At 39.1% G+C, this 22,481-nt stretch overlaps 2 protein-coding genes across 6 annotated transcripts in view; one reads left to right on the top strand and one right to left on the bottom strand.

Moving 5' to 3' along the window:
- Nucleotides 1–7,858, bottom strand: part of LOC124117427 (GTPase-activating protein skywalker-like) — a 63,109-nt gene extending 55,251 nt beyond the window's left edge. For 4 of the 5 annotated variants that reach the window (XR_007220253.1, XR_007220254.1, XM_048393950.1 and 1 more), the window contains exon 1: nucleotides 3,994–4,150. The gene's annotated coding sequence lies outside the window, so the exon portion shown is untranslated. Of the gene's footprint in view, nucleotides 1–3,993; nucleotides 4,151–7,778 lie in introns of those variants that run through there. The other variant, XM_048393949.1, reaches the window with a different exon arrangement.
- A 1,018-nt stretch (nucleotides 7,859–8,876) lies between these two features.
- LOC124117428 (protoporphyrinogen oxidase-like) lies at nucleotides 8,877–21,413 on the top strand. The gene is made up of 11 exons (XM_046479326.2): nucleotides 8,877–9,048; nucleotides 10,874–11,008; nucleotides 11,735–11,843; nucleotides 12,393–12,532; nucleotides 13,551–13,695; nucleotides 14,764–14,954; nucleotides 15,500–15,560; nucleotides 16,007–16,119; nucleotides 17,690–17,806; nucleotides 19,025–19,171; nucleotides 20,845–21,413. The coding sequence occupies exons 1-11, from the start codon at nucleotides 8,959–8,961 to the stop codon at nucleotides 21,016–21,018; spliced, it is 1,422 nt and encodes a 473-aa protein (XP_046335282.2). The 5' UTR covers nucleotides 8,877–8,958; the 3' UTR covers nucleotides 21,019–21,413.
- Nucleotides 21,414–22,481: the final 1,068 nt, after the last annotated feature.

Here is a 22,481-nt window from a genome sequence, read left to right as displayed (position 1 = left end):
AACTTATGTGGTCAGTTGAGAAATGAACATGGGTCATAATATCCCAAAACACTATATATATTTTTAAATATTAGATTGTTACAGAGACGTGTGACAGCGGACATGGTTCTTTGTACAACTTCAGATGGATGGGATAATGTTCCTTCATATGGATATCTGCGGATACATTCCTCGAAGAAGCTAACTGCCTGATATTACACATGTAACTTTTGTCGGTTGTAACTCCAATATTTTCATTTTGTGTTCATAGCAAGAACGCAGATGCTACAACAGTGACTGATCAAATTGTTCCATACATAAAACATATATTGCAACAGCAGTCAGTTGTTCCAAAGTGCAAAACTTATGGTTATTATTATTTTAAATATATATTGTAAAAGCTGAAATAACAATCAACATAACTCGATGTTGGAATATTTTATATCTGATAAAATAATAGTTTCAGATACTATTCATCTGATCATTGCCTCCAATTCTTTGAAGTTATATTAAATGTATTTTTTAATCAAATCAACAGTACATTGGTAGAAAATGTGTACACAGCTGATTGCTATTTCCAGCTTAGTTTACAAGAAAATACACATGGTAATTGTTTTTTCTACATATAAAACAATGCCTAGCAGAACAGAAAATATAACTTCAATGGTAAAGTATCATGTTTAGTGATAACTTATCTGAATTTCACATTTTTATTGATCAAGTTTGTTATTACCTGTTCATTTACCTGAATTCTCTGAAGGGATACTACACGTACTAAGTGATTTTTTAATTAAGGATTGACTGTGTATTTTTTTCGGTTCATTGAAGTATGAATCGAAAAACCAATGTGCAAACTGTATGAATCCGCGTAGCGGATTCTTACAAAAGTTTGCACATTGGTTTTTCGATTCATACCTCAATGAACCGAAAAGAATACACAGTCAATGCTTATAATTAAATTCGACAGCATAAAACATGTTTTATCTACAATAGTTTAACCAAAAACAGTTGTATATATCAAAACAGACAAAAATGACGAGATTGATAAACATTCCAGGTGTAGGAATACATACTGTGCGTGACATGAATCAGGTGATTGTTTAATTTATGCACATAAATTGACACGCCTACACTGTCAGTAGCCAATCAACGGAGAGCAGGATCAAAACAATGTTCATTGGACCTGTCAGTTAAGACAAGAGGCGAAAAGAACTGCAACAGTCAGACTGTAACGAACTGGAAGAAATATGTCCGGGAGAAGGCGGCTGTTTCAAATTACATGGTCAGTTACCGCCAGATTCAAACATTACTTCCCTGATTACGGTAAAACTCAGTTGGAAAAATGCTAGTTAGAAAGGAAACCCGAAGACATGAAAGTTGAACCGAGGCGAGCAGAAAAAAAACAGGCGAGCGAGCCTGCACGTTTGCTGTTTCATTCATTCTGGGCCATCGGTTTCAAAGGGTAGTTTGGACAATGCATATGCATGAAAGTCGCTAAATGTCCTGTGCATGACGATACACGTGAGCAGAAAGGGAATTCCCTCGGCATTAATATTGGGATTCCCCGACATTCCGAAGTAATAAAAGTAGTGCGCCTCGGTGGGCGTGGCTTAATTTTTTACATTCATTGGGAAATGAATGCAATAACACGTGACCAATTCAGCTAATCAGAATACAGGAATTTCAATGAACACAACGAAAATTTAATTATTGTACGATGTTGACCGATAGCTTCATCCTTTCAAGTCGTACATGCATTAATCAACAACAAAACACATGTCAGTTTGGCTCATTTTTTGTATATCTTTTGTGATGATATACAGCGTCTCATTCTTTGATCCTCTGATAGGTGTCACTTTACGCAGAGCAGCGAGAATAGTGCCGAACATAAAGTCAACCCAGTATAAATTATAGTCCATTATAAGCAAATGTTGAACCCACGAAGAAAATACCCATCCATATTTCAAGACTTTCAAATTGGAGTGTCTAGATAAAGTTATTTGTTTCTAGCAAAATCATAGATTTTGAGAGACTAAGCGTTAGTCTACCATGTCTACATTCACGCTTTCACGCCACTTACTGGTGATACCCACAGAAGTAGGGCTGGGACGGGTAACGCGGGTACTTGGGTCGGGTGGGTACTGAGTAGGACCCGGGGGGCCCATTGCACTCCCCGGACCCGTGGTTAGTCACGTCATATATGGTTTAATGACAAAAAATTATCTAAAACTCTACTGTTACACTATAAGTTACTAATGTTTGCATTTTCTTTTTGACTATGCACCCATTCCTTCTGACTTTACATGTACCGTATATCGCTGTGTATAAGGCGACCCCACGTATAAGACGACCCCCCTGTACATGCCTTCAAAATCAACCCAAAATCTTATACTCCGTGTATAAGGCGACCTGGAATGAAGCACATCACAAGTACGCACACAAACCTTATATATGCAATAAAAATATGTTTATCTTGCGTTGTTTTTTCTACGATGATTGGTCGCGTGTGTAACTCCAGCACATGTTGCCATTTTGTGTTTACACGGTACGACACCAAATTGGTGCCCATAAAATAAAATTCATTTATGAAGTAATAACATATAAGAGACAATGGTGAGTAATTTAATCGCCAATTAACTATGTTGTAACTATCTAGGCTTATATTTGCTTCACATTCAGCGTGTTTATTCCACAATCACTTATTCACACTGTCTCCAACAGTTGTTAATACAACTGTAAAAACAGCGGGAATTGATTTCAGCTTCACCGGTTATCACATGTTAGGTCACGTGTGCAATATGCAAATGCTTACCAGTACTTCCGGCTCTCTACTCATGGATGTTGATTGTTTTACCATGTCAGCTGGTTTGACAATCTGCATCGAGGCGAGGGTCATTTCAACTTTATTTGCAGAAATTATTAAACTTTATTCAAGGAAAAGAGCTACAAATCATGTTTATGTATGGAAATAGTTATTGGAACAGTTATTTAGGACGAAATGCGAAGTTTTATTGTCAAATGCTGGGCTGGCTATCGGACTCCGGTTGACATCGCCAGTGGAAAAAAAAGTGAGATCTTCGACTCCGTGTATAAGACGACCCCCTTTCTTAACCCCCTCATTTTAGGTACGAAAAACTCGCCTTATACACAGCGATATACGGTATGAATAAAGATAAAACTGAAGTCAACTTTGTTTTATGCATGACGTGTATCTAAATACATTTTGCCAGGGCTACAGTCAAACTAGTCCCAGTCGGACACATCTCTTGAGACCTACAGCAGGTACCCAGGTAGGGTCGGGTAATTAGAGGGGTGGGTACCCGGGTAGTAAATCTGGTCTCGTCCCAGCCCTACACAGAACATTACAGCCTTCGTGGTTTGTGAGGAATAATTAGATTTAGTCAAACACGAGTAGTCACTCTAGTTCTTCACTAGTTTTGGACTAATGACCTAGTGGCCATGTCTAGCCCTGTAGTTTGAGAATCCCATCTCAAATCATTATGAATGAGATCATGATATGACTCTTTGTTGCCGTGTGGGTGAGGTAGCACTTTAACACAGTGGCGGAGTGACTTACCTTACTCACAATTCGGTTAATATTTAATTCTCCCTTACTTTGAGACCGGATGGGGGTAATGGAGACCCCCCGCCCCCTTATAACACCCCTCCCCTTGACCTAATAGTAATAATAGCACACTCCCTCAGGCACAGCTAATATCAATATCAAAATATTGCCAAGGGCTATCGCATCCAAACAGTGGTGTTATATACATTTGTCAGCTTCATTGTCTTTCTGACATGTTTTGTGTTAATTAAGTATTGTATCGACTTAAATCCTGCAATAAAAAATGAAACTGTTTCATCACTGATCGGTTTTCAAAAGCGAGGAAAATATAAAAGAGCTTTTGTTTACCTTGAAAATGTTGATGACGATGCATCAAATCATCACACAATCTAGTGCATAATCAGGCAATTGTGACGCTAATATAAGAATCATACATTTCATACACCTACCTGTAAAGTTTGAGTTCACAAGATTCTTTATCACCGGGGAATTCTCAATGAATCTTGTGCAAGATACACCAGAGTTTCAGCACTCAAGCATTCGTCGCGTGGTACCGCGAGACAGCGCGAGATTTCATTGACAGCCGGTAAACAAAACCACGTGAGCGTTTGGGCGTCTGCTAGTCGTGGATCCACTTCTGTAGATTGTGCTTTAAAGGGTCAGAAATCTCTCGTTTTGGGTACATAATGTACCAAATATGACCTGTATCAGGAACACGAGCCAATGAAATGTTAATTTCAAACATTATATTGACATAAGTGACATATCGTATTACTGGACTGTAATATGTAGTTCTCGAGGCACTGAGTCATTAGTAACGTGAGAGCGTTCGTATCGCATCAGCTGATGATGAGTGTCAGTCAGCACATATGTTCGTTTGTTGAACATTATGAATACGCGACAAGTCACACCGACGCATCTGAAAACATTTGAATCTTACGTTGATTAGTAATTATGAATGATTGCGTATATTATCCATACACGCCTAAATTGCAGTGACAAAATATTGTCATCTAACCATGAAATTACATCTTTTTGTTATGTCAGTGTGTCTTGTGATATATTGGCACATGGATGCATTACAACGAAGAAAAAAACAATCCATCTTACAGGGTTCTGTCTTATGCAAAACTAAATAATTATTTTTTAATCAGCATTTCTTGGGTCAGCTTATTTTTTTATCGGAAATACAGATACATGTCATTATATAATCTACGAGCTATTATCTAAATTATATTTCCAGATTTAATTAATTAATTTATTTCCAGGTCCTTGGCAAGGGACTTATCTACATTCTTTTAAAAGGATAAGGAGGTGTAAGTTCTAACACCATTTCCAAGCTAGTGATGTACGTAGTATGGCTGATAAGTATTTATACAGGTAGGAGCCTAGGAGGAAGTGGTTTTACAATAGAGTAGATTTAAGATGTGGTTACACTGGGGTGGGGAAGCCTGTTCTGTCCACAAAAGGGTAAACATATAATGAATAGGTAATATGTGCCTTTACATACCCTCGCCCACAAAGTGTACTGTGTAGATACATTTATAGAAAGGCTGGAATCTGAGGGGAGTGCAAGATTTGCAGATAAACAAATAAAGACCATTGTGTAGGAAACAGGAGAACAATCCTTATTATGTAACATACTATGTAGATTACGTCAGCGTACGTGACACATTCCACGTGGTTCCTCCTCGATTATCCAGTGTGTTACATCTCCTTATAATAGAATGGATATTAAGTACACTGGATAATCGAAGGTGTTTAAACTGTGCAAACCCGTTTATCCAGACGGTACCATTCCAATTGAAATCGTCCGAGTACACATTTACAGTTTGTGTAGACATGGTAATGTCCCATTTATTATGCATACATACCAACCCCGAATCAACCGGAAGGGAGGTTTCCGGACTAGCGGGTTTCAAGTGTATACGAGTCGCTGATACACCGCAAAGCAACTCCCAGTTTTCAGTGATAAATAGTAAAAACGTAATATTACATAGTGTACAGGGGTCAAAGGCATTATTATTCATAATTAGGTGAGGCACACTCACTGGCGTGTCCGGTCTTCCAGCAATTGATTGGTAGCATTGTTCCTATCGTCACCCTATGTTGAATGTGTCAAATTGTTTCCGTAATTTGATGGATATATGTTGCTAAACACGAAGTGATGACACATGCATGACGAAAGACATCAGAGATTTAAGTTACGTGTGTCAATAAAGGGTGCGGGTGGGGTGAAATGGGGTTTAACGTCGCGACCAAGGTTATTGCACTTATATAGCTACATGCATGTACGTGTCTGTGTTTGTGTGGCTGCTTGTACTAGTCCGGACTGATGCCGATTTATAGTGCTAGCTCACTGAGATACCATGCCGCAGTTTAACATGAATACCCCACTCAGACACGGTATACTGACTCCGAGCCGACCAGTCCTTGTTTTAGCCCCTTAATGCCGAGCGCCAGACAGGGTAACGACAAGTACCATCTTTTAACGTCTTTTGGTATGACGCGGCCGGGGATCGAACGCCGGACCTTCCGCTCTCCGGGCGGACGCTCTACCACTATACCACGGAGGCGGTCTTATATTACCAAGAGGGTACACTAACATGTAGTCGATGGAAATTTATATTACACAATACATTTCTTTTCTTGGAATGTTTTTCCTGATGCTGAATAGAGCTGGCGAGACTAACCTTTTTGTTTTCACAAAATATATATAGTCGCCAGTCATTGTGAAGGACGACCAAGAGGTGTACTGTATCGTTAAGTATTATAAATTGTACTTCATGCTGATTGTTGTATTCAAGCAAATTGTTCCATTTTCCCCCTTGTTTTAGAAGCAGCCAACATGACGTCACATCAACGTGTTTTAAGATGATGTCACTCATTGTTCAAGACATCCCAGACGATCTTTCGTCGTTGAAACAATAGATTGACTGAACTAGTTGTTTCCAATTTTGATGAGAACCAACATTTCTTACAAGATTGAATATGGGTATTATCTAGAATAACCCATCCACAAATCTGACGAAATGTTTAAATCGGACAGACAATCTATAAATCTACGTAGCCTGTTGTATGTTATTCTCTAAGTACTCCCCATGCAGTGCCGAAGGGCGACTGCCTTATAATGTTATGAATGCTCTGTTCGTAACATCCGTTCAATCAACTGCTGTTAATTGGAGCGAATTCATAGTAACTAGTAAACGAGGAACAAGCATTCAGTTTCAGTGAAATTTATTGGTGCAGCAATCACATCTACTGTCAGTATGGACATCAAGGACTTTCAAAGTGCGAACAGAATCTATTGTGAGGTCACGAGCAAACACCAGCACATCCAACATTTCTGACGTCATAATAGCATTGTCCACACAGACTGGCTACCAAAGTTCAACGACAATCAGAAACATAACCTTAATTACGATTAATGATAATGAGTCATATGCATTCAAAGATTATTACATAAAATAGGATGCTACGACTTTGAGGGATTCTGTATTTCCCGAGGGAGAGCGACAATTCTGACAACTTATTTAGATCAGTAGGATGCACCCACGCATGTTATAATCTCTATAGGAGATGCATGTTATGTATAGTGAGTGGGTGAGTGAGGTTTAACGCCCGCACTGTCGGTCCGGGTAGAAAATAGGTCTGCAGCAACCCATGCTTGCCATAACAGGCGACTATGCTTTTCGTAAGAGGCGACTAATGGGATTGGGTGGTTAGGTTCGCTGACTTGGTTGATGGGATCGGGTGGTCAGGCTCGGTGACTTGGTTGATGCATGTCATCGTATCCCAATTACGTACATCGGTGCTCATGATGTCAATCACCGGATTGTCTGGTCCAGACTCTACTATTTACAGACCGCCGTCATATAGCTGGAATATTGCTGGAGTGCGGCGTTAAACAACAAACAAACAAAATCACTGTCGGCGAGAAGCGTGGGATACGAGCTGGAACCTGCGTGGACAGATTGTTACCATAAGGTCATGATTGGCCAAGGACTGATCATGGCTGTTTCAATCCCAACATAATACACATAAAACGGGTGTCTTGGTGTGAACTGAACATATATTAAAACACGTAGACGGATGGATCAATCAGTCGCATTAAATTGTTGTAATTAAATTCGTTAATACGCTGCTAGCCAACATATGAATGCCGCTTTACAACACAGGAAGAACGTGTCGCGCACAAGCTTCGTGTAGAGGTCATTAGCAATATCATACTTACAGTTATCGGCCAATGGCGAATTCTGTGAAAACTTCATATAACAGATCACTCGTGTTGATATGAGCTGTCGCTTTGTCCACATAAACTGCACGTTTTGAAGTCATTGTGTTCACGGTAAATAGTTATACGGCGGTCGGGCGACAGATGTCCCGGTATTGATTTTTGTAGGTAGACTATTTCCCCCTGGCATTAGCATGATTAGTGCGTTGTGATATTACAATTTATACTTGTACTCCTCTCTATAGAACCGTTAATTAAGACCAGAAACTGCCAGATCCCCCCTGGGCACGAGTAGATAACGTATTGCAATCGGGGCTGTGGTCGTATTGAAGAATTGTATCATGTACGTGTGGCCCTTTAATATGTTTGTTTGTTGTTCAAGCCGCACTCAGCAATGTTCCAGCTATATTGCGGTGGTCTGTAAATAATCGAGTCTGGGCTAGACAAACAGGTGAATGACATCATGAGCATCGATCCGCGCAATTGGAACAATGTTTTAATAAGTGATCTTCTCCATTCCAACCTAAACCGATATACTTTAAATTATAATTTAGTGCCATGTGTCAAACTGTCACGTTTACTATACTTTATTCGGGTAAGCATAAGGCGATTGATGGACATTATCAAATGTGAGTTCGTAAACAAAGTGGACTTTAAATAATTTTAATCCAATTGACCCGATGCTATCTTTGAAATACAGGTAATTGTTGACACGGGTCTTTACAACCAAATCGTCTTGAGGCGTTGCTTAAAATAATTTTATTTATGATACTTCTACAGTATGTTTCTATTAAAACATTTAAATCATAACACACAAATTGAAATATAAAACCTCAGAATTCAAGACCCACTGCAAGGTTCAATGTAAGTTAATGAAACGTCCCATGTAGGAACAGAGTTAAGTCCCTTTGATTGATGCGGTCCGCTCATACTGTCTTTGAAATGACTTGACAAGACTCATTTATGTAACCAGAAATAAAACAAACGGAAACATACTAATTCTTCAGCCCCTGATTATCTTTTACTTGTTTATTTTCTGCCTTTGGCATGTTTTACACAATTTACCTTTCATGACCTTGACCTTCAGATATCCTTTGACCTTTGACCCAACATGTCACCGTGTGAAGATGTAGAACAGGTGCTTGCACGATGTCTTTTTCTGTGATGATCGGCTAGAACAATGTCGACAGCTGTGATTTTGGGTGGGGGAGTAAGCGGACTAGCGGCGGTGTACTATCTACAAAGACAGACAGCCGCAAAGTTTGCTAAGGTATGGAGTAATCCCCGACATCGCACCGACTGTAGATATGACAACTCACGTGACAAGCACTATAATTGTTGAGTCTGTAGTATTATTAATAGAATTTAGTCATTGATAGTCATTGATAGTTCTAGTAATGGGAGCATATTCTACCAGAGACCATAAAGTCTATTTTATTTGCTACCTTACTAATTACATTATTGTCTGAACTTCAGTGTAGCATTCACACAGGACAAGAGACAATTTTAAATAATATTAATGTTCATATGTTAATAGATCTAAATGCACGCATATAGTCAACATTTACTCATTAAGTATTAAGTAATCACCATGATTACGTGGAAAACTTGACGTTTCACCAGAGAAAATATACAGATATGGCATAAATGGTATCTGGTTTTATCATTCAATTCTAGCTGTTAGTGAAGTTCAATATTAGGGCTGTGACGGGGAACTCGGTACTCGGGTCGGGGGGTTCCAGAGTAGGACCCGGATACACACAGGACTACCCGGACCCGTGGTTAATCCCCTGATATATTGTTTTATGGCAAAAATTATCTAGAACTTCCACGGTTACACTATAAGTGACTAATGTTCGCATTTCTTTCTGACTATGCACACATTTCTTCTGACTTTATATGTTTGAATAGAGCTAAAACTTCAGTCAACTTCAGTGTATGCATGACCAGATCGTTTGCTATGAGTATCTAAATACATTTTGCCAGGGCTACGGTCAAACTATACCCAATCAGACATTTGTACCTATCTCTTGAGACCAACAGTGGGTACCCGGGTAGGTCGGGTAATAGTGGGGTGGGTACCCGGGTAGTAAATTTAGACTGGTCCCAACCCTATTCAATATCAAGTTAGCAAGTACACAACTCTCGCTCATGATGTCTGCATGGCATGATAGTCTTGTCAGATCGAATGTTTATGATCACTAATTTGTCTATAAGTTTTTGTGAGATAAATGAAGTTCCAATGTAAAAATATATAGCTCCTCTACGTGATTATTGTGAGAGAAACATTAAACTTGTTAAAATCTATATCGAATTGGAGTCTGTATTTGAAACACCAGTGTATCAGGCCATTTTGTGACTCCCCTTTCCCAGTGTCAAATACAGGGACAGTGTCTGTCACAGGTCGTCATGAACTCTCACAACAAGGAGGATAGATAGTCAAAATAATGGTGGTTGTTGCAAGTTAGTCACAGGATTGACAGGAACCAGTAGTCAAAGAGAGTTTTAGGTAAATATTTCAGTCAGACTTTAATTAAGTGGTTTTTAGATTTTTTGCTAACAATTTAGCTTGGGTTAGTCATAATAAAAATAAAATATTTAAATATATTTAGGTAGCTCAATATTTGTATATTTTACTTGGCATGGAGTTAGTTTGGTTGGTCAGTTCAGTGGATGTAGGCTGGTACTGTATGAAATGCATGTTTTTTTAAATTTTTATAGTAATGCCAGACTTTAAGGCCTAACGTGTATGTATTTACTTTAGAAGATGGCTTTGTCCTCATTGTGAGGGGTTTACAGTAGTCAGAGACTATATACTCTGCATTTGATGAATTAATTTTTAAAGTCAGTACTTACTTTAAGTTTGTATGTTTTTATTCTTCTGATCCATCAAACATAGAGCGTCAGAGCAAATATACATAATTTTGATTAGTTTTTTATTTTATTTTAGCATTGTAACATTTCAGTTTACAGACAAAGTGAGTTTGGAGTCATTAAGCAAATGTGTTGGGACAGACAACTGGCCCGAGCCAAGTCTCTCACTTCCTCACTTTATTGAACTGAAACATGTACAGATATTGAACCCTTATGTGTAGATAATTCTCCTGGAGGGGTCCGACCGCCTTGGCGGCTGGGTGAGGTCAACACGGTATGACAATGGAGCGGTGTTTGAGCATGGCCCCCGCAGTCTACGACCAGTCGGAGATTCAGGAATCAACTCACTCTTGCTGGTAAAGGATGTGTTGAACATCTGCTGTTTGAGTACTGTATTGAAAATTAAAATTAAATTACTTAATATCAAAATATAATTAAAAAATTTAAATTCTTTTGAGTGGTTAAAGGGGTGTATTTAAGTATTAATTGACACTAACTTGATTGGCGTTCTTTACAAAATTATAACAAGTGGGTTGGTCGCAGTGTTTTACAATTACTCCTAGTATGACCATCACCTGAACATTTCGCCGTATTAGGGATGGGTTTTGGAGGTTTAAAATGTATCAATGCACAAGGCCGTATTGCGATACATATCACAATATATTGTCTAAATCTACATTTTTAATTCAGAAGCAATCTGATACATTAAGGTATGAATTGAAGTTCATAAATGGAACAAAACAAGATGCTGGTAAAACATAATGTTTACTCAGTCAATAAATACGCAGCCATCTTGGGGCCCCGGATGCTCGGTCCTGGGCAGCGAAGGCATTTGGCAAGTATATAACATTAAACACATGATAAAAATCCCAATTTGAAATCACCTGATATACCGAGCATGAATATATGATATTGTGATATGTATCGTGGAAAGAATGAACCTCAATTTACCGATATACTGGTAATATCGCACACCCTTTACCCGTATGTATATATGTGTTGTGTGTTGCAAAAAGTACGGGGAGGGGTGCACCCCTGCTCCGGATGTGCTCCCTCCCCAGTGTGGTCGTGTATTGTTGCAGGCGGAGGAACTGGGGCTGACCAATCAGATTCTTCCCTGCCTTTCTACCAGTGCTGCAGCTAAAAACAGATTCCTGTTTATCGACGGTCAGGTTCATGTCCTGCCAAATAGTAAGTTCTGATTAATAAAGTTATGAAAGAGGGGTTTTGATTGAAAAAACCCATAACATTTCATTAACACCAATATAGCACATCGGCATATGGTCTGTGTGATGTGAGGTAGGGATTTCACAGATAATAAATACTTTGGTAAAACATCTTTTGTATGTGTCCAAGATTTAATTTGATTCCAAACCACAGCACTTCATGTATCAACACTTTTTTTTTATTAAATATTTTTTGGTCTTCTAAATTGTCATGAGTATATGATGTAGGATTTATTGATCTTTCCGCTCTATTCAAGTGAGCCTATGGTGATGCAGATTGTTTTTCCTCTATATGAAAATTAGAAACATCATCATGGCGCAGGTTGGCCAGCACTGGTCGGGGGGAATGCAATTAGCTTTGAAATCTTAGAGTTGCCCTTATTATGATTCTAGGTATGTTTTGACATTTCATCAAACTGGTAAATGTCGATGACTTGCTTCATTTTGCTCTCTTCCCACATTAAACTGACAAGCTGTGATTTGATTGAAACGTTCACTTATTTCTCTTCTGTAGGTTTAAAGTCCATTATGACGACACAAGCACCCTTCTCCAAGCCAATGATCCTCAGCGGTCTGAAAGAACTCCTTACAAAGAAGGGGGATAACTCTGATGAAACAGTTCATGGTTTTGTAGCCAGGAGATTTGGATCAGAGGTGAGTGCGTTGATATAGCGATATGTACAACTGAACTTTTTATCATGACAACTCAAGGATACTGATATAGTTCATACAGTGACAAAACTGTTAACAGCAGCTTAACGGAATGCTATATAAATGACTTATAATAGGGTTTGATAAGACGCAGAAATGTGCGTCCAGTACTCACAAATGTATAGAATGGATGCAGAAAAAAATCTAAATTGCTTGCCAAGGGACACACAACAATATTCATTCAATCTCTTTAAATTCAGATCTTAGTTCTCGATACCGCTAAACAAAGATCTGAAGACATCCCATTAGGGGTCACGTCAGAACAACCTTTCATCCGACCAATCAGTTTGTCGCTTACCAGATTATGAAAGTGACAGTCGGGATGTGATTTCTAATCATGCAATCTCGAAAAAACTTTAACATGGGGTATTCCGAACGATAGTTACGGGTTTAACGACTGAATCCTTACAATCTAGACCATCTTTTAGCCATTTCAGAATGTTTTTTTGTTCCGGTTTCAAATTTGTAATCGAGAATTTGTCAAAATATGCTTTGTAGCGTAGTCGCTAATTTGAATTTTGTGCCGAGAAAGCTGCCTTCTGATTGGTCATTTCATTGGTCAGGCAAAGTTCGTGCAAGGTCGGTCTGACATGACCCGTAATGGGATGTCCTCAAATCTTTGTTAGAACTAAGATCTGATTTAAATGAGATTGATATTCATTGTACCAAATTCTCGACAAATAATTAAAGAAATTATTAAATCTTACAGTTCAGGACACTACACAATTTCTTTACTTTACAGGACCCTCCTATTTTCTATAAGGACCCTTGAAATTAGTAATTGGTCAAGTTAAACCCTGTATAAATTTGTAATGTTTTTGAAAACGAGACACTTCCAAACAATATTGAATGCTACTTGTATGACAACTTGTCAACATGCAACTCCTCTAATGCAGATATGTTAGTGAAAATATAGACATGAATGCAACTGTTCCTTTAAGAAGAAGTTTGTGTGTTGCAGCTTGCTGACTATGCCGTTGACCCGATGTGCAGGGGCATATTTGCAGGAGACTGCCGGAACCTGAGCATAGACGCGTGCTTCCCGATACTGACCAACCTGGAGCGAGAGCACGGGTCGGTCATCAAGGGCATGCTGAAACCCAAAAGTAAGATTTGGTGTAGAGGTAACAGTACATCGATTACTTTAATGTGTGAATCACTGTTGCCTTTTGTGGAAAAATATAATCGTGATATGTAATTGCAAACCTAAAAACATCATGTATAGTTCTCACCAGAACTAATATGATGTCAAAGCAATTGAACGCAAAGTTCCTCATACTTTAACTATAATAGTTCAGGGCAAAACTATACTTATTACACTTCCCATGAATCTTATCGAGGCAAGGGAGATAACTGAATATAAAAGTCCAGTTTCCACCCTTGCCAAACTAGACAGGAATTTCCTTGCCCGATCGTAGCGCCACCAGTGGCTGTTATGAGTTATGTCCCTTCTATGTCCCTCCTTTTGACCAATCGGATTCCACCTCTCGTATCACATGCTTCTGCTTCATACAAAATGGCGGAGCCCAGTGACGATCTGATCGATAATCAAGATCTATATTGTTATAAAACCGACTTACTTTTCGAAATGCGCCAAATCATGTGAGCACCTTGATTAAAAACACAAATAGATTTGGAAAATATATGTTGATACTAAGTTGATGATACACATGCTTTCCAAATCTTACCACCGACCGAAATCAAGACGGAAGTTTATGAACCGGATGTTGATTTCGTTATGCGATTTTGATTGGACTATAAATAGACTCCTTAGTCCAGCCAAAAAAGAACTCCATAATTCCAGCCTAGTTCAGCAAGGGTGGAAACTGGACGTTTATAGTCAGGAGGGGGGCAGGGGCACCGCGATTCGCTGTGCAGAGTTGTGTCCCTTGTGGGTTCGAATCCCGGTTCGCCCCAATTATGTTTCTAGGTTTGTCAGCACCATACCCGTGCTCGTGGGTTTCACCGAAGTGGTAAACGTCTGAGACCTGCATCACTTTGGGCTTTCCTCCCACATTAAGCTGACGTGCCGTGATATAACTGGAATACAGCGGTGTTAAACCCAACTCATTCACTCACTTGCCTCAGGAAGATGCATTTCCAACATAAAGTGATTTACCTTTTAAAAAATCCCTAAAACACAAGCCTTTGATGTTTGTTATCACTTGATGTAGAGAGAGACATTCCATCCTCGTCGCTGGTGCGAGCAGCCAAGTTGGAGAAGTGGGTGTCGTGGTCACTGAAGACAGGCCTGCAGGAACTGACCGATGCAATGTCCACTGTGATTGGCCAGAATAGTGCAACAGAGGTCAGGACCTCAACACCATGTATGGGCATTGAAGTGCTGCATGATGGGAGACTGAAGGTCAGACTACTATCACGAACATTAATGCGTTGACTGATTTGATGGAATGATTCAGAGTGATATTAATAATTTAGTCATCTTGATTTGTTGTATATATGCACATCTGATATCCATATTTTCACATGTCAAATCTTGAATTCCTTCCTCCAGTGAGTGTGTGTCTGTAGTGCTGCAACGTAAGTGAGGAATATTTACATTCAATTTGATCAAAGCAAATGTTGTTTGTTTGTTTGTTGTTTAAAGTCGCACTCAGCAATATTCCAGCTATATGACGGCGGTCTGTAAACAATCATGTCTGGACCAGACAATCCAGTGATTGATATCATGAGCATCGATCCACTCAGTTGGGATATGATGACATGCATCAACCAAGTCAGCGAGCCTGACCACCCGATCCTGTTAGTCGCATCTTAAGACAGGCACAGTCTCCTCTTACGGCAAGCATGGGTTGCTGAAGACCTATTCTACCACGGATCTTCATGGGTAGATAATGTAGCTGATGCACATTAAATATTAAATGTAGTTTCTCCGTGATTGTTGTGCAGGTGAAGACAGAGGGTGAAGACATCACAGCTGACCACATCTTCTCAGGTGTCTATTCAAAAGGTATCATAACTTTGAACGCCAGGCTTTTTTTTAAAACTTGGTAAACATATCTGCACAATCGAAAAAATTTAAATGTGAAAAATGAAAATGAAACTTTTGTTTTGCAGACCAGAAATAAGTAAAATGTTAGAAAACAAACTTATTTACTGTTGCTAACAATAGAAGTAAAATACTATTTTAATTTAAAGTACTTTTATTAAAACCTGGTGAAAATTGTAAAATTTATCTTTAGAAAAGTTTGAGCAGCTCACAAAATATATTTGAAATTTGAATTTTAATATGTTCAAACTACTGACCTGAATTTGGGGAAGCTAAATTAGTCATTAAATAAGTGCTTGTCTTCAGGTAAAAATATTTAATGGCCCCACACCCTTCTCAGCCAATATTTTCTTCCATGTGATGATTGGTTGCATTGGCGCCACACCACTTTCTGTGATTGTTTCCAGATTTGGGCAGCTTGCTGCCACCCAGTCCCTTCCAGGACAACTTGATGCAGATTCCTGCTGTGTCTGTCGTCGTCATCAACGTGGAGTACGAGGGACTACAACTACCGCACGAGGTAGGTTCAGCTGCTCCTCTCAGCGTTACCTTATCCTTGGAACCAACCTCCTTTAAATCCTGGATCTGCCCCGAAACTACAAGCTCCTCACAGCAGTAGCCTGTTCCTGGAGCTCTCTATACCATCTTTATCACCATCAGTCAAAGCTCCCCACAGTGATGGGAGGACACAACCATGTATGGAGTTAAACTTGCAGCCAACTGACTGTTATGTTTACAAACAAGTGATGACTGTTGTGACTCCAAATAAATAAATTAGTTTCTTTCTTTGTCAATTTGAATTTCTATTGTTAAAGGGGGATAATCACAGGCAGTACCAGCAAGTTGTATTCAACAACCCACTCAAATTGTGTGACGTAAATTAACCAGTTAATAAGTTTTACACTTGAGATGATTTTAACATATAAAGTTCAGGCTTCATCCTGCTTAATAGGGCTGCGAGGAGTCCAAATTTACTACCCGGGTACCCAACCCCCTATTACCCGACCCTACTCAGGTACCCACTGTAGGTCTCAAGAGTTGGGAACACAATGTCTAATTGGGAATAGTTTAACTGTAGCCGTGGCAAAAACTGTTTAGATACATGTATGAAACCAGAGACCATATTATAGATACATGGTCTCTTATGAAACGATAAAATCATGCGTACACTGAAGTTTACTGAAGCTTTATCTTTACTCAAACATATACAAGTTAAAAGTACTGTGTGCATCATCATAAAGAAATGGGAACATTAGTGACTTGTAGTGTAACCACTGAGTTATATTAAGTTTTTGTCATTAAACAATATATCACGTGATTAACCACAGTTTGGGTAGTACTGTGGGTACCCGGGTCCTACTTAGGACCCACCCGACCCGAGTTCCCCGTCCCAGCCCTACTGCATAAGTTTCTTTCTACATGTGCTTTCATGTAGCTCTAGGAGCATGCATTCATGGGTGGATATTTCACATACGTGACATGAATTGCACATCTAGACGAGACTGTAAAGCATAGCGCCCCTTTAATATACTTCCCTGTTTTCAGGAAAGATCTTGACCTACTTGAACAGAGTGATTGGGACTCTGTTGTTAGTTTATGTTAAAATAACTGAATTACAATGATCGAATCTAAGAATTCATTTATGTTGGCTTAAAAATGATAATTACTGATCAATTTGGTAAAGCCAATTGTAATTCGGAAAATATGCTCGTATCCTTTACACAAACCTTCTACTGTTGTGTTTGTTGTATAACGCCGCACTCAGCAATATTACAGCTATGTGACGGAGATCTGTGAATAATTGAGCCTAGACCAGACAACCCTGTGATTGACATCATGATCAACACAACTGTGTAAATAATTGAGTCTGGACCAGTCAATCCAGTGATTGACATCATGATCAACACAACTGGGATCGATGACATGCATCAACCAAGTCAACGAGCCTGACCACCCAATTAGTTGCCTCTTACGCCAAGCATGGGTTGCTGGATACCAAATCTAACCTGGATCTTCATGGGTATCTTCTTAGTTATTTGAAGGCAGGTAAACGCCTGATACTTCTTTGAAAACTGAATTTCTGCTTCCAGGGTTTCGGACACCTCCTTCCATCCTTCGAGAGCGGCCCAGTTCTGGGCGTGATCTACGATTCCTGCACCTTCCCTGAACACAACAGAGCTGACATGGCAGACAGTACACGGTTGACGGTGAGTAAAATATACCAACTTTTTACGTGTTGATTCCCTAACTGAAACAATATGTTTACCAAGAAATCTGTAGTGTGAAACCAACACACAGACAACAAGTGGAATACAATCAACAGTTTACAAATCAATACAAATTACTAGGTCTTTGAAAGGCATTTAGAAGTGATACACATAAGGAAAAGAATATATGGATGTCAACTTCTTTATTATAAGGAACACGTTTCGGAGACTATGTTTACTCCTTCATCAGGTGAATGAATGCCATGAGGCAAAGAGCATATATGTATGTATGTATGTATGTATGTATGTATGTATGTATGTATGTATGTATGTATGTATGTATGTATGTATGTATGTATGTATGTATGTATGTATGTACATGTAAGGACAACAAAATTAATAAGATAAAAAAAGGTGGAAAAACAATTACTGCCAAGCAGGGAATCAGGGAAGATGAGCGATCCTCACATGAAAGCTGGTTCCGATGTGATGAAATGCATGAGAGATATGTAATACAAGCTATTGTCCCTTTATATACACCCTACCCAGCCACTGGAAAATTCCACACAGTGCCCTCACCAGTCCATTGGCACTAGAACATTAATGGAGTTTCCATAACATACTATCAACATCTGTAGTATACTGGAGTGGAAGTTTACACACCACACAAGCATCTAAATATAGTACCTTCCTGACGACTGATCACAGCCCAAACACAACGCAATGAGCGTCTACCGAATCTCAACAGAAACAATGTAACACATACAATAAAATACACTGCCGTATAACAACCTTCCCATCTCTCGTGAAGATCCAGGGTAGAATAGGTTTTCAGCAACCCATGCTTGCCGTAAAAGGCGACTATGCTTGTCGTAAGAGGGGACTATGCTTGTAGTAAGAGGCCACTGACTTGGTTGATGCATGTCATCGTATCCCAATTGCGTGGATCGATGCTTATGATGACATTTACTTGATTGTCTGGTCCAGACTCGATTATTTACAGACCGCCGTCATATAGCTGGAATATTGCTGAGTGCGGCGTTAAACTACAAACCAACAACCTTCCCAGAACACAAGAGAGCATATGACAGACAGTACTCGTGTGACAGAGGGGATGATAGCCTACACTTACTTTACAGTAGTTCGTATGTGGCTGTTTGCTGTGACGGGGATACAGCTAATTCTGTTGTTATTTATGTAGAGTCGATGTTGTTGTAGGTGATGTTGGGTGGAGCTTGGTTTGACGATCTGGTGAAGTTGACCAATCTGGATGAATCTCACTTGAATCAAATTGCACTGGACACACTGAAGACACAACTTGGCATTACGGAGAAACCAACACGTACATACGTCACGCTACAGAAGGTGGGTAGTGATGGGCGTGTCACTGCATCCCCAGCGGGATTCCGCTTGGAATTGTTCCCTGTTTTATGTCGCACCAGCTATATGATGACAGCCTGTAATAATTGAATCTGGAACTGACAATCCAGTGATGGATGTTATGGGCAGTAATCTACACAGTTGGGGTTCATTGACTAGCCATCAACCACGGGACCGAGTCGGACGACATGTTCTATTAATACACGACATCTTACAGCCAGACAAAATTGCTTACTTATTCTATCGCCAAATCACCAGGGATCCCATTCTTATCGCCTCTTTTGACTAGCTAGGGTTGGAAGGGTGAGATTCGCTCCCGCGTCCTCCGCAACCTGTACTTGTCGTGAGAGTGGACTTCATGGACCGGTGGTCAGTTTCAGCGACTTGTTTGATTGTGTCTTTGTAAAACCAAACTTCACTCAGACACCTTCAAATTTGACCAATCTGTTGGTAATCTTTATAAGCGCCCCCTACTAAGAATGAAAATGTACATGACAGTCTGTATGTACTTGTGTATATTACAGATGTTTTAATACAGAAAACAGCAGCGCAGAAGGGGTACCGTATTCGACGTCATAAGCGCCCAGGGCGCTCTCAAAATTCGAAAGAGGGGGCTCTTATTAGAATATAATTTTGGTGAAAGAGTTGAAAGATCTTATATTTTGTGGTTTAGGCTGACAGCCTGAAATGATACAAAAGAAAAGTCTGTGCGTATTAGACACGCCAGATATATTTTTCCAGAATTTAATTTCCTGTAATTAAGGGTGCTTATTAACACATAAAGGGTGCTAATTGGGATTGTTCACTAGCCAATATATTAGCAAATATCGCCGTGGGCGCTTATTAGAGCAGGGCGCTTATTACGTCGAATACGGTATATGTACTTGCCTAAAACTGTTTTCGAACATTAGTTCACACGTTTTTAATCTTATGTTTCACGAATTTTTTCCATCTTTGCCACAAAAGATTGGTCAAAACAAAAATAAAAATGTATTTATTTTTTAATTTTTTTTTAATTTTATTTATTTATTTATTTATTTATTTATTTATTTATTTATTTATTTATTTATTTATTTATTTATTTATTTATTTATTTATTTATTTATTTATTTATTTATTTATTCTGCTGTGAGAGGTTTATATTACAAGCGGGAGGCATAATAAAACTAGGGGCAGTCGGGTAGCCTAGTGGTTCTAGCATTCGCTCATCACGCTGAAGACCCGGGTTTGATTCCCGACATGGGTACAATGTGTGAAGCCCATTTCTGGTGTCCCCTGCCGTGATATTGCTGGAATATTGCTAAAAGCGGCGTAAAATCCAACTCACTCACTCATAATAAAACTAAATATTTATAGTGTTTCTTAGGCCTGATGTTTTTAAGTAGGGGTGGTGGGCCTGTGAAACGAAAAAAAAAAATGTGGCCTTATAGATTTATTGACATTTGAACTAAGTCTGTTTATACGGCTAGATCTCTGAAAAGAAATGTAAGACATGTATGGTTCAATAAGTGCCCCCTTTTGTCAAGGTTGTATGCACCTGGGGCACATATTACAGCAACAATGGTATTCTACCCTCTTGAATTCAAGATACACTTTATCTCTTCGAAACTACAATTCTTCTACCATGTAGTAAGTTCTCATGTTTGTGTGTTTTATAGAACTGTATTCCCCAGTACGTGCTCGGCCACAACCAGCGGCTGTCGTCCATGGACAGGTACCTGGCTGACACGAGGCTGCCCCTCAGTCTCATTGGCTCATCATATCGAGGTCCGAGCGTTAACGACTGTATATACAACACTCGGCAAACTGTGGAGAAAATATGCAAATCATGATATACATGTATACGTATCATACTACACAAGATATACGGCTCATTTTACTTGATGCCATGGGTTTTCTACCAATACTTTTGATATACTGAATATTTTTATTTAGCAACCATGAAGGCATTGGGTAAAAAAAGGGTTAAAAAAAAGGGTAAAAATTAAATATGCAACTGTCACTTGTGAATGACAAAGAATCGGTTATTTTTATGTGAAGGGATTTTAAGAAAGATGTGTCTGGTTTTGTTAGTTGTTGCCATGACATTTGTGTAGCTAATTCTAGAAAATTGATTTCTGTTATTGTTCATCCTAGTATTTGATATGATTAAAGAATTATTTATTTAACTAAGGTTGAAAGACCGGACTTGTTTCTTTCTTTGAGCAGAATAAAATTTATCCAAGTTGACAATTGTTTGTTTTATGTGTCAAGCTCGAAGTCTTCAGTCAACATAGGAGGCAGAATAATTTATTGAAATTATTGGAGTCTGTGAATCATTTTGAGGAGAATTTATGCAAGTTTGTGTCTGAGTTTCTTTTCACTTCAGCATTTGTGCAACCTATAACTTGAAAACTACTTCATGCTTCTTTCCTAATTGGGGCTCCAGTTTCTATACCAATAGGAGAGGTGCAGTGCAAAGTTTCATTTTGATAAGTGGATGTTCTGAGGATATTTTGCTTTTTAATGTTTTGTACTTAGAAATATGTTGGAGTCGAAGTCGGAGGTATTACTGAGCCCTGCTCACTTTTTGCCTTGTGAAGTATGACCAAACCTCCTCTGGCGGTCTATACTCCACTCTATGATTTGGTAATTCATAGATACTATTCCAGTTTTGATAGGATATATTTATCGCTCCATGATACACAAAACTGTTTCTCACAATATATCAAGTGTATATTTAAATAGAATGGCATATCTGAATCGCCCTATCTAAAGTTGAGCAGTACACAGTGATGTATCACAGCTGTTGGGGCAGTGGGTAAAGTGTTGACCGGGGTTCGATTCCCGACATGGGTACAATGTGTGAAGCCCATTACTGGTGTCCCCCGCCGTGATATTGCTGGAATATTGCTAAAAGCAGCATAAAACCATATTCACACACTCACTCACTCACCTGATTCATGACCTGTGTGCTGATTGTTGTGGGTCAAGGTCGACACAATAACGACACAAAAATGTAAATAAATTTATTCACAGGTTAAGGACAACAATTACAAGAAGAGACATGAACATGATTGAATAGCTTCATGATTGGGACAGTTTACATGTAACCATGGTAACAATATCAGTACCATAACAACTACAGTTTCTGTAAGTCAATTGCTGATGCCTGATGCTAAAACATTCCACAGATGCCCATGATCTCAGCATGTGCAGAGATGTGGTTCCTGGGAGTTTGGGTTAGTTTAAAAATCAATATTAATACATGTTAGTTCTGTGACTTAAACGTTGAATCTACATACCAAAAAGATTT

Source organism: Haliotis rufescens, unplaced genomic scaffold, assembly GCF_023055435.1.
Source record: "Haliotis rufescens isolate VD_foot unplaced genomic scaffold, xgHalRufe1.0.p SCAF_123, whole genome shotgun sequence".
NCBI lineage: Eukaryota > Metazoa > Mollusca > Gastropoda > Lepetellida > Haliotidae > Haliotis > Haliotis rufescens.
Note: the sequence above shows the minus strand (reverse complement) of the source record. Positions and strands in the feature narration are given on the sequence as shown.